General features: G+C 43.5%; 7 protein-coding genes across 7 annotated transcripts; 5 read left to right on the top strand and 2 right to left on the bottom strand.

The window, feature by feature from the left end:
* Positions 1-22: 22 nt before the first annotated feature.
* Positions 23-1285, top strand: FOMMEDRAFT_25802 (CRAL/TRIO domain-containing protein; the record flags this gene model as incomplete). Its single annotated transcript, XM_007262753.1, has 5 exons — positions 23-205; positions 261-280; positions 351-474; positions 544-704; positions 775-1285. 5 exons carry the CDS (start codon positions 23-25, stop codon positions 1283-1285), a joined length of 999 nt encoding a protein of 332 aa, XP_007262815.1.
* Positions 1286-1512: 227 nt separating this feature from the next.
* FOMMEDRAFT_144548 (uncharacterized protein) lies at positions 1513-2951 on the bottom strand (the record flags this gene model as incomplete). The annotated part of the gene is made up of 5 exons (XM_007262752.1): positions 1513-1539; positions 1604-1720; positions 1807-2022; positions 2100-2222; positions 2298-2951. The coding sequence occupies 5 exons, from the start codon at positions 2949-2951 to the stop codon at positions 1513-1515; spliced, it is 1137 nt and encodes a 378-aa protein (XP_007262814.1).
* A 1031-nt stretch (positions 2952-3982) lies between these two features.
* On the top strand, positions 3983-4612 carry FOMMEDRAFT_17068 (uncharacterized protein; the record flags this gene model as incomplete). Its single annotated transcript, XM_007262751.1, has 3 exons — positions 3983-4105; positions 4163-4281; positions 4339-4612. Coding segments are annotated over 2 exons (225 nt in total), but the record flags the coding sequence as incomplete, so codon positions are not given.
* A 22-nt stretch (positions 4613-4634) lies between these two features.
* On the bottom strand, positions 4635-6723 carry FOMMEDRAFT_25800 (uncharacterized protein; the record flags this gene model as incomplete). The annotated part of the gene is made up of 9 exons (XM_007262750.1): positions 4635-4850; positions 4896-4912; positions 5122-5205; positions 5319-5554; positions 5634-5848; positions 5910-6138; positions 6199-6415; positions 6511-6585; positions 6651-6723. 9 exons carry the CDS (start codon positions 6721-6723, stop codon positions 4635-4637), a joined length of 1362 nt encoding a protein of 453 aa, XP_007262812.1.
* An 809-nt stretch (positions 6724-7532) lies between these two features.
* On the top strand, positions 7533-11561 carry FOMMEDRAFT_102375 (TBC-domain-containing protein). Its single transcript, XM_007262749.1, has 6 exons — positions 7533-8313; positions 8363-8423; positions 8484-10707; positions 10762-11062; positions 11117-11296; positions 11353-11561. Exons 1-6 carry the CDS (start codon positions 7543-7545, stop codon positions 11440-11442), a joined length of 3627 nt encoding a protein of 1208 aa, XP_007262811.1. The 5' UTR covers positions 7533-7542; the 3' UTR covers positions 11443-11561.
* A 3364-nt stretch (positions 11562-14925) lies between these two features.
* FOMMEDRAFT_151818 (uncharacterized protein) lies at positions 14926-15188 on the top strand (the record flags this gene model as incomplete). The annotated part of the gene is made up of 2 exons (XM_007262748.1): positions 14926-15076; positions 15124-15188. The coding sequence occupies 2 exons, from the start codon at positions 14926-14928 to the stop codon at positions 15186-15188; spliced, it is 216 nt and encodes a 71-aa protein (XP_007262810.1).
* A 518-nt stretch (positions 15189-15706) lies between these two features.
* Positions 15707-16228, top strand: FOMMEDRAFT_151817 (uncharacterized protein; the record flags this gene model as incomplete). The annotated part of the gene is made up of 1 exon (XM_007262747.1): positions 15707-16228. The coding sequence occupies one exon, from the start codon at positions 15707-15709 to the stop codon at positions 16226-16228; it is 522 nt and encodes a 173-aa protein (XP_007262809.1).
* Positions 16229-17190: the final 962 nt, after the last annotated feature.

The raw sequence follows: 17190 nt of genomic DNA, 5'->3' as shown, positions 1-17190 counted from the left end.
AGGCGTATCAAACAGGTCAACCATGTCAGTGTTCACCCCTCTTGAGGTCCCTACCATCCCAGACAATGAAGAGCTGAAGCAACCGAAGCTCACAGAAGAACAGGAATCTAAACGGATAGAGGTTCTGTCCCATTTTGACAAGAATGACTACCGGATACCTGGCGAGGAAAAAGGAGAACTTATGGACGAAGAAAAAATGTGGCTAGTAAGCACATTGATATTCTTTGTAGTGATAATAATTACTAATGCGTACAAACCAGTCAAACGACTGTATTCTAAGGTAAGCCATGTCAGACGCCACAAACTGAAAAGAAACGAGTAAAATATATATATATATATATCTTATTCAGGTACTTGGGGGCTTCAAAATGGGTGGTCACTACGGCTAAACAACGACTCGAGGATACTCTTAAATGGCGGCGTGAATATGGCCTCTATAATGGAAAGCTTACGGCAGAGCACGTTGAACCAGAGGTCAGTGGGACATTTTTTCAATAACTGGATTTTATCAATTATAAATGACCACTTTTTACCCTGAAAAAGGCGGTAACAGGCAAGGAAGTTGTGTTCGGTTACGACACAAAAGGAAGGCCTGCATTCTACATGATCCCTAGTCGACAAAACACGACTGAGTCCCCGAGACAACTTGAATACGTTGTTTGGATGCTTGAACGGTGTATTGATCTCATGGGTCCAGGAGTCGAGTCCGTTTTAACCGTCAACACGCCTATTTTACAATGCAACAAAAACTAAATTATTAATGTTTTATTCCAGATCTCTCGACCTCCTCATCAATTTCGCCGACAAAGCAAAGAACCCCTCCTTCAGCACTGCCCGTCAAACGCTACACATCGTTCAAACCCATTACCCCGCTCGTCTCGGCCTTGCACTCATCATCAACGTCCCCACTCTCGTCAACGCCTTCTTCAAGCTCATCATGCCCTTCGTCGACCCCTTAACGCGTAATAAAGTCAAATTCAACCCGTGTGTATTCGACGACGGTTATTTCACGCGAGACCAAGTTATGAAGCAGTGGTGGGATGGAGAACGGGAGTTTGAGTATGTGCATGAGAAGTATTGGCCTGTTCTTGTGGAGATGTGTGAGGAGCGGAGAAAGAAGCAGTTCCAGCGGTGGAGGAAGTTAGGTGCGAAAGTGGGGATTAGTGAGTGGGATATGAAAACTGGGTGGAGTCCCTCAAGTCAGCCAGAGCAAGTACCTGTCTCCGAGAAGACTGTCGAGGCTCCTACGGTTGATGTCGAGCCTACCCCTGCCGTAGTCCAGTAGATAAAGTAGATCTTGAGTATTCTGCCTTTTTACTTCTATTTGCTTGCGTTTCTTGCAGTTCCTCGTTTACGGAATGGGAATCGGGTTCTAGGCTATACTCGTATAGATTCAATGTACTTAGATATTTTACTTTTGCAGTAGAAATCCATCATAATATGCGTGTTATGATCAGAAAGATGTACACAGGTCAAAAAGAATGCTCGCTGGAACTAGATAAGCCAAGGCAGTTAAGCAGTCTGCTTAACCTTTTTCGACTGTGTCCAGAAAATAAGCAGAAGTAAATAATACCGCACCCAGTATTGGTGACAATCGACTCACATATGAAATCGCTCCAAAGTCGTAATCAATCCCTGATGCCTGTAACTTTCTTTTCTTTTGTTTCTCACGTTTCACCAACCGTTTCTCGACATGTTTCTTTTGTTCGTCCGACCTCTCCTATCGTCGAGTTAAGAATAAAATCAGCAGCATCAGTAAGCATATTAATGAACATATTGCGAAGTTATTTACTAAGTGTGACTCACTTTATTTTGCTGCATCCTCTCAATCCTATCCATTGGTACCTTCCTGTATTTCCTATTAGCCCCAATCCAAAGCGCAGGATGTACCTCCTCCTTCGGGACGACTTTACAACGTAAAATATGTCCCATGAGCAGATAGTTGTCCATCGTCTCCGCAACGATCTGTGCGACCGCTGCGGAAGAGAACTCGATGAATGCATAGTGTCTTGAGCGGCCAGTCTGTAACACAAAAACGGAGTTGTCAATGAATAACATTGCTTTGGCTTTGACTGACTTGTCTAAGAGTAAGTATATACCTTTTTATTCCGCGATAGACGTAGACGAGTGACGTCGCCAAATTGCGAGAAGTACCCTTTCATCTGGTCTTCGTAGAATCCATGTGGTATACGCCCCAGATATATAACCCCCCTATCAGCCGTCTAGAAGATGAAGGGGGAAAGAACCGAAGACGTTGAGCTAGAGCAAAGTTGAAAAAGTGGAATGCATGCACTCACAGCCTGCTTCTTCGCTTTCTCAAGTTTCCGCTTCACAGTTGCGTCATCTTTCGCAACAGTTGGGAGCTTCGCAACATCCACAGGCGCTTTATCTACGTCGTCTTCATCTTCGTCAGATGAGTCGGACCCAGAAGAGAAGCCGTGCAAAGGTTGCCATTCCTCCTCCACTTCAGATTCGCTCTTCCCTTCATCGTCTTCCCCCTGATCATTTTCACTTTTCTCGCCCTCAGATTCTTCATCTTCGACCCCTTCTTCAGCATCATCATCCTCAGATCCTGAAGTCTGTAGAGACGGCGTTGAGATTTTCTTTGTCGCCTTCCTCTTAGCTTCAACAGGCGTTTTCGTTTTCGCAGTCTCCGTTTTCGATACATCTGCTCGTTTCTCCTCTTTCCTCCGTTTCTCCTTCACACCACTCTTCTCCCCCTTCGACTCATGCTTCTGGGAAGACAGGGGTAATTTTATGGTAGACCCTTGCTCCTCTTCTTGCCCCTGCACTTTCTCCTTTCCCTTCGTCTTCTTCATTTTACGATTATCGGCTTCATCCTCGACAGATTTCTTCCTCTTTGTAGACGCTATTGTTGCCGTTTTTGCAATGGTGTTAGCCGTAGCTTTAGAGGGCTGCTTCTTCCCGACAGTCTTGACAGTGCCTGGCATAACAGAAAGACACCAGTATTAAGGGTGAAGGAGAGTTAATGAGGACCTGTGCTAAAACACTTTTGGCGATCTTGACGAGCTGGCGGCTTTGGTTCTGAGGGTTTATTGCCTCCGAACCAAGGGACCCAAGAGAACCAGCCCATATTGAGTTGTACGCTGGACGTTGTGGTATCGAGAAAGTTCGGAGGCAAGCCGAATAGAGTACGAGTGGAAACTCCCGAGAGCCTGTGGGAAACTAGTTTTCCACAGGTCATTTTGCTGGGGCTCTGGAGGCGTGGTAAACCTCGCGTGGACAACACTTAGTCAGCATATTAGTAATATCATTATAATGTTCCAAAAAGGAAATTTTAAAGAATTTTGTGTCGTTTACCTCTATTGAGCTGAAAATTTAGGTACAATATTAATTTCAGACATTGGTTATACTGCTGAGAGCAATTTTATTGTGTTTTATAGTCTACCAGTGTTGAAACATACATAATAAATAGATATATCTAAGAGAAATAAAAAGAAAGAGGCAGCTAATTACATTGACCAGGCTTTATTATTGTTCAAAATTTGTAAATTGTCCAAAGAGGTACTGGAAATATTGTCCATATCTATCACTTGTACCTCTCCAGATTTATCAGAGTGTACTCCTTCAAATGAAGGAGTATCTGAAAGAATGTCAAGCAAAATAGGAGATGTTAACCTAATAAAATGACAGACATAGAGTATATGCACTCTCAAACTATCTATTTTCCTTGCTTTTCGTCAGGTTGAGGCATTTTTTCTTAATTTATCTACTGACATAATATTATGTATGACTAATACATTTGAGTTTTCCACAGGCCAATTTCCGGCAACCCTTGTGGTAGTGAGGTTTACCTCGTGGGAAACCTCTGTGGTAATCCTCACTGTGGGAAACTAGGGAGTTTCCACTCGTACTCTAAAGCCGAAAGACTGGCAGTGAGCACAAATATATTACCTAATAAGACTATTGAGAATGGGAACGATCGACGTTTCCGAAGGACTTGTGAATTTTTGTTTACAGCTGGGAAGCCCGAGATGCTTACTTTGCATGCCTTGGTGCTGCTGGCATCGTGAAGCCTGGAGACGAAGGCAAGGCTTGCGCAACGCAACTTAAGGCCTATGAAGGTGCTTGTGCAAAGAGCTGGGTACATTCTAGTCAAATCATTTCATTTCCTGACCTGACAAGTCTTGGGAATTCTCAGATTGAATATTTCAATCAACGGAGGGTGCTCGGCGAACAGCAAAAGGAGTCATTAGCTATGGCAAATACTCAGGCAGAAGAAGCACGGAGGAAAGCACGGTAGTGGATTATTTGATTAAAGTAAGTAACTGGGTTAGTCCTGCTCCGGACAGAAATTAATCTGCTTTATTCACATAGATTTCGTCAGGAGGGAACTTCTCCAAAAACATCGTGTATCTCCGAAAACACATTCCCCCAACATGCACAATCATTATATTCAATCAATGAAATATTATTGGTACACCAGAAGTACCTATTTCAAGGCTTGCTATCTGGAGAAGTATATGCAAAACCGAAAGTCTATCTGCCTTATTCACTACACTAAAGCTGCAGTATGTTTATTGAAGATGCATCATCCTATCATGCCTAGTCGGTTTATTCAATCAATGCAGCATAGTCGATACAGTAATGGAATCCACTGCGAATTTTGTTGTTCAAAAGAAAATGTTTGAAAATGTCAGATCGGCAGCATCACACAAGGAAACTCCCGCTCTTGTAGACCACATGGCTGATGTAGAACGAAGGATACGAACAGCACAGTCTAACTGGTGGGTCGGAAGCTCCTCTGCGACGCAGATACGGGATAGGGCGGAGGAGATCCAGCTGTGTCCTCGGATCCCTGTGATGAAGTGACGAACAACAGGCGGAATCTGTTTGCTATTGATAGATAGAAAAACAATCAATACAGTGCTGACCTCTATTGCAAGTTTTGCTATTCAAAAAAAAGTGCGAGATTATCGGATCAACAACATTGGAGTAGGAAACTTCTGCACTTGCAGACCAAATGAGGTAGTGGGTGTAGTACGAATGATACGAACAGCTCGGTCTAACTGGTGGATCGGAAACTCCTATGTGATGCAGTCATGGGATAAGGTGGAGGAGATCTATCTGTCTCCTCAGGCCTTTCTGACGAAGTGCTACCTAGACGGAAACTATTTGCAGCTGGTGCAGGAGGGTGCATCAAAGCCTGGGGTGTCCCAACAGATGTAGCTCCCTGAGGTCCGCCTATATGTGGAGCATAATCAGTACTGTGCGGCAGTAGAGCTAGTAAATTGTCCAGTCACCATTTTCGCCCGATATTGGTAACGGTTTCTCAGTAGTATGCCAAGACGGATCACCTATTCCCGCCTTCGTCGTGCAGTGATCAGTTTGACGCTTTGTAACTTGTCTACCATAGCCATTTACCTCATATCTAACAGTGTACGGGATAATGGTGTTTATGCCTGCATCCTTTCGGTTCATAATGCCTTCTCGTCTCCTTTGTCTCTTCATCAGCACGATGCCGAGGATTACCGCTACGACACCAAAAACGACGTCAGCGATCACTCCAATGATGATTGTCTTAATATGCTTCCTGGAAACTTTGGTCACACCTCTTAAGATCTTCGGTAAGCCGATGAGTGTGCGCCAGCGATAATGACAAGTTAACTCACGATCCTTGCCCGGGATTATTATTATTTGAGGTGCTGGAATTGAGTGAATAGATCTCAGCTCTTGACATTGAAAATGTCGTCTCTCCTATTCCCAGATTTGTGATGCTAACGGTGGTCGGAATGCTCTCGTTGAAACCATCTTGATAGTATATCAGTGTCTCATCGATCGGAATCGGTGAGCCCGCATTGACAATGTTGACTGCATCTCTGTGCTGCTGTAAGCGGAATAATCATCAACTATTATCACGTCCATTCTACCACATACTGAGCGCTCACAAAAGAAAACAAGCCACTGGTCGCGTTAACTGGGCCATATATAGCAATAGCTCGCCCTCTAAACGAGAAATTCATGCTATCTCCGGGACTATTCGTCGACCGTACTGTGGTGAGCGGCTGTGAATTCAGCGGGAAACTATTCGAGGAAGTTTTCGTATGCCATGTTCCATGCGGCACCATCATCTCAGCATCATCGCTTGCAAAACTGTCTAGCTTCGGAAGCTTTGATCTAATGCATGATGATAAACATTCAGTTGCAATTCATGCTTTCACGGACCTAACCACTCACATGCTAACAGCGGATGAAGTCACCACAAATTTATGAAATTTGAAGTATTGCATTTCATAGTTAGACAATACAGTGAGTTTCAGGGAATGCCCGCCTAGGTTGGCCTCGTTCGATTGATATAATACGTCCTTCTGGCTGGACAGCTGGGGTTCTTCATACCCGTCGAAGTAAACAGCATACGAAGCGTTGGTATTCCCAAAAACCGCTATCTGAGTCCCTAAACGATAAAGACAAATTCAAGCTAAATAATGAATGGCTCTGAAGGACACGATGTACCATAGAATAACAACGACAGGTTCGTATAAGGCATACTGGTAATACGATGTGATGTTTCAGAAGTAGCGTCATAAAAAGTTCCCCAACCAGTGGAAGTGTTCGACCCATCGCCTATAGAGAATACAGGTACATATAAATACGTGAGTGACGGGATTTTAGCTTTAGAACTTGCTTACTGAGTGTCGGGGCATATTGGATCAACGGACTTATGGCATTGAAGTCGAATTCCCAGGCCCTGGGTGCAGCCATAGTAAGAACAGTACTTGCTGGTTGCGCAAATACCAATGGTCATAAATGCAGCGTCAAGCCAAGTTATGAGCGCCAAAGCTGTCCGGGAGCACCGACACACCAGTCTTCTTTACCTCAGTACCATTAGACAGTGGCGAGACTTGACGGTTGCCCAAGGTCAAATCACCAATTGATAACATCCATATTTGCAGAATGTCAGAAACCGAGTCTTTCCTGTGCTATCCCAGCGAATTAAACGCATGGCAGTCGCAATTGGTGTCAACTGCGCGCTTCGAGATTTAAATGGAGCCACTTCCGAGACTCGATGGAGTTCATGGCGCCTTTTCTACGAGCAAGCACCCTCAGCGACATTGTTTACAATGGCTAGTTACCTCATCCCCCATAGTATATGGGACAATAATACCCATATCTGCATTCTTTTGGTTTGTGATGCTTCCTTTCCTTCTTTTTCTCTTCATCGGTATAATGCCGAGGATTGCCGTCACGACTCACGACAACGAAAACGACGCCAACAATCACTCCAATGATAGTTTCAGTGCGCTTCCTGGATGGAAATGTTGATCAAACCTCTAAAGACCTTCGGTAAGCCAATGATTACGCGCCAACAATCCAGAGTCGGTAGTATGCTTCATGATCTGGCGGCGGCGCGAGCGGCGAGCGATCGCGACATGCAAGTTCTTACAGTCACGAGATCGTATTGAGCACAGGCACGTGCTGATCGACGGACGTCATCAAGGCTCAATACCGAGGCCCGCTACAGCGCTACCGTGCTTACACCCAAAGGTCAGCGAGCACCAACAACCATCCTTCATCCATGGGATGACTTCAACTCCCAACAGTCCTGCATTGCCGAGCACTGCAGATACGCACCCTCTTTCTCCGTCAATACAGCCCATCGCTCGTCGAGGTCGGGCCAAACAGAATGCCGTCAACGAAGATGCACGGCCTGCTACAAATTATTTTACGCTGAAAGCTCAGGCGGAACATGGTAATCCGATCATAAACGAAGCGAAGAAACGTGATGTCAAGGCCCGGGGCTCTTCTAACGCTCTCGCTGGCAGTCACACGTCAGACGTGGGCCGTATCTCATCTGAGCGATCATTGTCGTCACTGTGGGATAATCGCCCCGTTTCCAGGGAGATAGAACCTGCAAGAGGCGCTTCCAGAGTAAGAAAAGCGGAAGAGGCTGTTCGATCACAGACTTTGCCTGTTAAGGAGAAAGGGGACTTTGGACCTGTTACCACTTCACAGGTTTTGAACACGAAATGGCACGAGTTGTCGGACATTCAAATCAAGGACACAGTTTCGCGGTTTGGGCCGTCTAGTTCATCTTCTGGCGTTTCCTACCAATCGTATCACAACGTTCTACGTACTCTTTCTGCTGCTCTAGAAGATTTATCCGTGGAACGAAGCGAGCTTGATAAACTCCGTGTCTTTATGGAAGAACGGGACAAAACACTCAGAATGCATGCAGAGCAGGCTGTAGAGAAATTACCTCTTTCCGAGAGAGATATTGGATATCGTATCCTGAATTCGGCATTTTCAGAACCTGAGGACTCGAGACCATTAGTGAAACGGCCCAGCGTTTTAGTAAGTTATTTTCGGAGGTATTATCTACAAGTCTAATCGTTTCTTGCAGTCGCTTTCTCAATCTTTGAATGAGGCGCTCATGGAAGACGTGGATATGAATCCAAAAGTTAGTGGTGAGCACGCCAGGATAGATACGGGGATCGCTTCGCTAGGTGGTGAAGACGATACAGATATCGGCACTCCAATTTCAAGGGTCCACTCTGAAGCGTCGGGCCTTCAATCAGTTATCAAAAGTGATGCTGGCTCTGATACCCTTGTTATAAATAATCAGACAAATAATTTTTCTAGCGCTTCTGACCTTGGTCCCGGTCCCTCTGATCGTCCAGGCATTAGCAAGTGGATGGGAACTTGGTGGTCCAAGGACAAGTCAAAGAGGGGGCGTCCTGCACTGTTGGTTTCCTCCCCAGACGATGAGGACACGCGGAGGTCATACGTCGTATCCGACAGAGGCGAGACCATACGGACAGATAAACCTAGACGTAAAAATAGCAAGAGCGTATTTGGATCACTAGGCTTCTCTATAATGAATCCGACAGTAGCTCCTTCTCCGAAGAGTTCTACTGCGGAAAACCAGTCTATCTCAGATGAGTCAGCCGCCCAAGAAATAATTCATAAGGAGAGTCCCCAAACTTCTCTCTCCTCGCCGACACACGAAATTCCACCGGCAGCTCCTCTTCCACCGCAGCTCACTAAGGCACCAGATCTATTGGATGTCGAGAGCAACAGTTCTTCTGCCTTGTCTTTCTCATCTGAGCCTCTTCCTCAACAAGGCGCTAGCTTGCAAGCGATAGTAAATGCTACGCGAGTGATGAGCAAAGATCCGTCCAGTATCCTTGTTGCTCGGGGTCACGAAACTAGCGACCTAGTCGCACAACTAGCAATGACGCTTGTATCCAACGCTCGAGAGGAGGGTATCGTTTTTAGAGGGCGGCTCAAGGAGAAGAAATTACAAAAGACGGAACCACCTGGATCTCCGGAGGGTTCACTTGCCAAGGGACTGATTGACCCCGTCGAGCACGCGGATGTCCGGGCCACTCTTAGTAAGGCTCTGTCTGGACAGACCGTTGTCAGCAAGACTCGGAGACCTCAGGCGTCAACTGCACTGTTCGGTGGGCCGTTGTTTGGCCCGTTCATCGCAGAACAACAACGGAAGATTTCGAATGCTGTTGGCGCTGTTCAGAAGAGTGCTGGTATAGTATCATTAAATAATAGTGGGTCTGTGGCGCAAGGCAATGGAGGAGAGGTCCAATCGTCCTCGCAACAAGGCAATGCGAAGCCACGTTCCGTACCACTGGATTCGATTATCCCGGATACCGCTAAGCCCCCAACTCAGTACCTATCTAAGCGATATGTCTCCTTGACTTCGAAAGATTTCCGTTCGGCAATGCAGATATCGACCGCTGCGTCACGCTATTCACGGAAAGATGAGGTCTCGTTCAGTGAGCCTCTTACCGATCGATATGGGTTCATTTATGACGTTACACAATATGATGCTCTCTTACTCCGAAGAGCCGAGGAATGCCAGAATTCTGCTCCTGCATGTTTAACGGGTATCAAGATTGCGGATAGACGAGAGGAAGAGGAATGGTCGGACGAAGCTCTGGAAAAAGCTACCTTGGAAGTTGTCAAAGGCAATTGCGAGTGTGATTGTGAGAGTGATGATGCACATGACGGCAGAGCGCAATCCGTCGACGAAGAGTCCATACATTCTGGCCATTCACAGGGTTCGCGAAGTACCAAATCTCCATCTCTTCATCGGCGTCCTTCTACTGTATCTACTAGAAGGAGGTCAGGGACCATTACCGTGCATCCAGTAACATCACCGGCCTCGATCTTGACTGTTGAACTAGACACGCCGCGACATGTATGCGAGAAACGCATCCGTGGCATGTTGCATCGCCTTAGAGAGATTCATGATGAACAGCAGGAAACGCGTAAAAAGCTGTGGGATGTTTTCATTAAACAGCGCAGCAAAGCGAAGGCCAAATCTCAACAGTCCGGAACGCCAAACGCCAATTTGTCAGGAGGTGCTGCCGTAATGTTAGGTCTTTCGACACCGGATAATGCCGAAGAACTTGATCACAATGACGGTCTGATTGGGTTCAGTGGGATGGGTTATTCACTGAGTCGTGAAGAACGACGCGAACTTGAGCGACTAATACGGGGAGGTGTCCCTCTAGTCTATCGGGCCAAGATCTGGCTGGAGTGTAGTGGTGCCTCAGAGATGATGGAACCAGGCCTTTTCAGAGATTTGCTTCATAGTCGCGAAAGCACAGATAGTGTTGACGCTGAGATCGAGAAGGATGTTGGTCGGACAATGCCATTGAATATATTCTTTGGTGGTGACGGGCCAGGAATCGATAAACTTCGAAGAGTTCTTCTTGCATATAGTAGGTACGTGGGCAGCTGTATAATTTCCATTGACACATATTTACTTTCAATTCACAGACGCAATCCATCGGTGGGCTATTGCCAGGGGATGAATCTCATCACCTCTACTCTGCTTTTGGTCTTTGGAAACGAAGAAGAGGCTTTCTGGGTCCTATCTGCCATCATTGAACGGCTTCTTCCGAACGACTTCTTCTCGCCTTCCTTGTTAGTTTCTCGTGCATGCCCTTTGGTCCTGATGGAGTATGTCCAAGACCTTATGCCTGCCGTCCATGAACATCTGACGGGGCTAGGGGTCGATCTTCCCGCTATATGTTTTTCTTGGTTTTTATCGTTGTTTACGGACTGTCTGCCAATCGAGGTGAGTATTACATCCTTATTCATGTGCCATATTTATAATATTGTTGCGTATTAGACTCTGTTTAGGGTTTGGGACCTGTTCTTCGTTGACGGACTTGATGTGTTGTTTAGGATCGCTTTGGCCGTATTGAAAACTAGCGAGTCAGAGCTGTTAGCTTGCCAATCGATTTCCGCTGTCTACATTTCGTTAGAGAGCCTACCAACTCGCATGTGGCAGCCTGATAAGCTTCTGCAGGTACGTGGATAAACAGCGTTTTTCATGGCAGATTTCATTGCTAAAGAAATTCACAGGCAGAAGCAGAATTGCGCGCCAGTGTTGTCCACGTCGACATTGTAAAACGACGCAGCGTACATGTTAAGCAGCTTTCGGAGGTGTTATAATAGACGTAAGTCATAGGGATGCGTTTATTACGCGGATTTCAATCTACGCTCATTGTAGTAAATTTACTGTACCATACCTTCGCAGTTGATGTATTATAGACAATCTAATCCATAGAGGCTAAAACGTTACTTCTGGAGTGGACATGGGAATTCGACGACACGAACAAAGACAAAAGCAATCAATACAGATCCGAGATTACATCCTTCCAGTTAGCTTTATGCATTTATATTTTACAACCAGTACAGCTAAGGATTGGCCCCAAGCTGATTCGATGTTGATGTAAGGTCTTCACGCCTCATTGTGTAATACCCTTCCCATATGTAGATGCCACTTGTAACGCATCAGTACTAGCGACATGGCCTACCCGCAAATACCGGGTCTTGTTCTTGATGTTGCGGATGTATCATCAAGTGCTACTTTATCTAGGCCTTCTTGTCCTATTGGTTGTAGGGCGGCAACAACGATGGTATTTGCAGGAACCGACCCTCTACGGATTGGAAAGTGCTCTTTCTATGCCAGGGTGCAATTATGCAAATACCTTTACGGCAATTAGTTGTAGCTATAAATGCGAAGCCCTTTATGGGCAGTAAACAGAGGGTGCTCTAGGATCAGACTAGAATAATTGACCGGTCAATCTAATAGTGGCTAGGTAAAGGGTGATTCACAAATTATCTGAGAGGGAGGACCAAGGATAGCAAACAAGTGAGAACGTTTTATCCTTGAGATCAACCTCGTTTGGGCCTGCTTTTTTCTTAAGTCCATTTTGCGTCTGGCCCTCAGGCTGGTGTGTGGAACACGTAAGCGATGTAACGTCATTCGTTACTTTGCAAGTGCAAAGCAAGCAGTATTCTAGAACACGTAAAGCTCGGTTATGTCGAACCTGCACCATCATCCAACCCGGCAGCATTTTTCAGAAGAAATAAGTCCTCATCTTGAGGAGGATTTCGAGGATTGTTCAAAACGATGCGCCGCCGCGAGCCTCAACAAACCCATAAATTAATAGTCAACGGGCACACAACATATTCTGTTCCAGTAGCTGAGAGCGTATGTAGACCAACCAATATCGCATCATATGTTCAGTAAGAGCCCTGACAAACAGAGGCCTTTAACAGAGACAGGCGACCAAAACACCAGAAGGAAGTAAAGATATTAAATACACAACAGAAGACTACGGTCATATTGTAGATGAGACAGAATACAAGATCAAAGAACTAATTAAGTATTGGACAGAGCAGCAAAAAACAGCTAAGTCTTCTATTACCCAATGGAAAGTCAATGTTAGTGATGCAGCAGATGCTGTGAAGAAAAAATTGGATGAAATTAAAACATTTGTAGTTGACCTAGAGAGGGAAGTGGAACCATTTGCTCCTGATGAGGTAATAGAAAAAGTCCAAAAGCGTGTTAGTTGTTTACGAAACGTAGTAGGCGCTCTGGTCATTGAAGTGGATAAATGGAGCCACAAGGTAGACAGAGCTAATAAATCAATCACTGTGTGGGAAGCAAATATAAAGGATGCTGAAAACAGCTCAGCTTATTGGACAGCTGCACTACATGATATACCGACTCTTGCTCCAGCTGGAAATAGGCATGAACATATTTCATTACAACTTAGGCTCAGAGAAATTCAGAGAAAGACAGAAGAGGAGTACAGGTTAATAAAGGGTTGAAGTTCAGGAAAGGAGTGATAATTGATTGGTATAACTATTTACAGTAATAAGAGCTGATGGTTGTGCTAGATATATAATAATGTCACGTCCATTGCTGAATACTGAATCTCAGTAATCTTTACATTTATAATGATCCTAATAAAACAAGACAAGACTATTTATAGTATTATACTTATATGTTTGGTTTCACTTTGTTTTCCGTACGTTCTCAATGTATAGCTTATGTAATCACCATAAGCTACTTTGCATGTGCAAAATACGATCGGGATGCAGGATATGTAAAGTTCAGGATAGTATTAAAACTGTACTGCTATTTTTCTAGAACAACTTGAAATTGTTATAAATCAAGTCTAAGACCTCAGACTAAGGTGGACAATAAGGACTCTGTTCAAGCTTCAAAGCAATGAATTCAAGTCAACACAGGGATCTGGGGTCCCAACAGTCAGGCAGAAGGACAACCTCTCAAAGAATAGAATATTGTACTCCAGGGCCTTACACTAATACTAATGTATGTAGACAATACAGTCTATACTGTATTTATGCCTAGGATTACTGACAGACAGTACTCTCTGAACTAAACCAGGCAACTAGAAAGCAAGATATGAAGAAAGACTTGAGAGAAAAATCAGAGAGTCATAGTCCTGCTAAGGAGATAGAACATACACAGAAAATGATCAAAGAACTGATTAGATATTGGGCAGAGAAGAAAGATGCAGCCAACAGTAGTATTGCTCGGTGGGAAGGCAGCCATGATACTGAAGAGGTGACTGAAGAAGTGAAGGTCAATCTCATCAGCATTAGAACAAACATTATATCTGAATTAGAGGATGAAGTGAAACCCATTGTTACTAAGGCAGTAGTCAAGGGAGTTCAGAGTTCTGTTATTAACTTACTAGACACAGTGGATGTTTTAAAGAATGAACAGATTAAAGCATGGGGCAAAAAAGTACACTTGGCCAATAAATCAATTGCTAAATGGAAGGAGTGTAGAAAGGAGGCTGAGAGTAAATTAGTGTATTGGAACGATAAATCGCAGGCTATTAGTAATACTGAGGTTAGTGGAGAACGGATGCAGCGGATAATTAGTGAGATCCAAAAGGAGGCAAGGGAGGAGTACAATTCGATCACACAATAAAGAGCTGTTATACAAAATGTAGCTGGTGAGAGACTGTTGTTAGTGCGAGATGTTTAGTAGCGAGATGTTTATTGCTAGTTACAGAAATATGATTTGATCTTCATTCCTGAAATAATAATAGAACAGTAAAAGAACAACTACGTCTAGTTAGGGCTCGGTCCCGTACCGTATTATACGGATACGGCCTTTTCATATACAGTGCCGTACTGTATCCGTATAAAAAATTTGACTCAAAAATACGGCACGTATTTTACGGGCCGTAACCGTATATAGTCTGTATAATACAGACCGTATACGCCTGTATACGATATACAGCTACTAAATGAAAGAAACTCTTGCTCTAAACATAATACTGAAGCTCTAATAAGTAGTATTCAATGTTCAGACACTTATACTAGCATTTACTAATAAATTCAGCACTATTATTGTAAAAGTATGTGCAATCTGATATATATTCCGATATATAGGTACATCACATGACTCGACTTTATGACAAATATCACAGACTAAATTACATAACAAAATGTCAATAAGTCAAATTTTATACATTTCATGTAGATTAAGGCATAATATAGGTAGAATTCAATATTACTATACTAAAGAGGTAATATCACAATGATGTAGCCCCTTACATTTCATGCTACACCTTGGTAAATGTAGCAACTACGCCGTATCCGTATATGGCGTATACGTTCCATATACGGCCGTACCGTATTCGTATAGGTTTTCGGGTTCAGAAATACGGCACCGTATTATACGAGCCGTATCCGTATAAGGGTCGTATTATACGGCCCGTATCCGTATACGGTACAGTACCGAGCCCTACATCTAGTACGCATTCAGCTGTGTCATGTGGGACCGGGCTCATCCGACAGAAGAGCTGACCAAGGTTACAGAATTTACGAAAGAAATCTCGGTCCAAATTGTCAGAGAGGAAAGATAGAAAACGGGTAGGCATTTCCCTTCGTTTCAGACTCTATCCTGCATATTGTGCTTTTTATATTGCATATCGCCCCGAGGGCCGACTCGGTTGTAAGAATTAGGTAAGCATCATCCCCTACCTTTGCATGTGCACATATGCAATCTAGAACGTGTAGGGGCAGAATTATATTGCGGCTGAATTGCCATCCAACTAGATTGTGCCAAGAAACAAATTCTTACTCTTGACTTAAAGCAGACAAAAACGTCCTATCCAAGAAATGGATCGGGCATATCAGAGTGATTTAGGCTCAGATAGAAAGAAAAGCACTCAGACAACTGTCCTGGGAAATGTACGTAGTTATGATATCTCATACTGTGCTCACTCGACCGGCAGAAGTACTGACAATCAGAGGCATGCAACAGGGTCAGCCTATACAAGCAATTAGAAAATGAGGGAGTCCGAGTAATTCAAGAAAGGACAAGGTAAGAAGTCAGACAGAAAGTTTTCCTCGGCCGGAGCAGATAAGAAAGACAGAAAAGATGGGCAACACCCTGATCACAGATTGGCAATCCCAGATGCAGGCAGCTGAATCCGAAATAGTTGAGTGGGAGAATAAAAAGAAGCCTGTTGATGCATTGAGGGACATCATGAAAAAGGTTAACGATTGTATTGCTGATTTAAACCAAAGAATAGATGAAATTGACGGTGCAGATGCCTCCGTATCTATACAAGTAGTAGGCAGAGTTGAGGTGTCTTTTACTCGCTTAGAAGCCATAGCAAACTCTGGCTACACAATAGCTGATGATTGGGGGAAAGATATGAAGAAGGCTCAGAAGTTGATAGCTGAACGCACAGAGTGTAAAAAGCAGGCCGAGAAGGGTATAGCTTACTGGACGGACAAGTTAACCACAATTCAAGCTGTTGCAACACTTTCAGAAGATCAACCCACAATCGGTGAACAAGAGAAACAAATTTTGAGTAAATTCAGAGACATTCAAAGAAAGGCAGTGGCAAGGTATGAGGAAATTTCCAAACGCAGTACACGGAAGGAATATAAATGATTGGTACACTTGTACCAAGTATAAAATAGTATAATACTTAGTACTTGATAATATAATAGTTTTCTTTTCTAGGTCTTACAATTACTTTAATAATAGCAAATTACTTTGAAAATAAGTATACTCTTACTACCCAAAGCTCCAGTTAGCAGTTGTCCATATTTTAAAGCAACTTGAATTCGACGAAAATATGATGTTAATGAAGGAAGTTTTAGTAGTTACAGTAGCACAGCAAAGAAAAACTGAAACAGAATGCTGTATGTATGTGTTAAGAAAGGGGGAAAGAGGTTATGTGAGAGGCTTAGAGAGATCACACAAAGAGGGGGGATAGTGGACTCAGCTCGCTCTCTCGCAGCTTGCTTCATTGTCCGTTGATTAGTTAGTCTATATATACTATGTAGGTATGTCTCAGATGTAGAATGTATGATGGAAGGTATTCCATCATCGTTTGTCATTGCTTGTAATGTAGTTTATATCATCTGAGACATACTCTCGTGTAGTCTCATCTTAACACTCCCCTTCAAACTCTTACTAGGTCTAGTAGACTTGTAAGATGTTTGCTTATAGTATGTATAGATAGTTTAATCATTATAACTGCATTGTACAATTGTTCGTTCGTGTAACACGTTTATAACTTGATGTAGTTAATAATAATATTATTAGTATTGTAGTAATGCATTGTTCGTTCCATGTACCATCTGTTCCAAATGTCATCCACTTTGTGTTAAGTTCGTCCAATGTTATATTAATTAAGTATATTTAATTAGTTTGTTCGTTTGTAATATATTGTTCAATAACAGCATTGTTATCACAATAGATTGTTTGTAAATGTTATTAAATAATTTGTAAATGCTTCAGAGACCTGCAGAATCTTGTTGGCATACATAGGTACATATATGTGCATATTTAAATCATAAATGCAATTGCTTGTTTTGTTTTATTATTTGTTATTCAGTCATATTGTT

The sequence above is a fragment of the Fomitiporia mediterranea genome (genome assembly GCF_000271605.1).
Source record: "Fomitiporia mediterranea MF3/22 unplaced genomic scaffold FOMMEscaffold_2, whole genome shotgun sequence".
NCBI lineage: Eukaryota > Fungi > Basidiomycota > Agaricomycetes > Hymenochaetales > Hymenochaetaceae > Fomitiporia > Fomitiporia mediterranea.
This window is presented reverse-complemented; position numbering and strand designations above follow the sequence as displayed.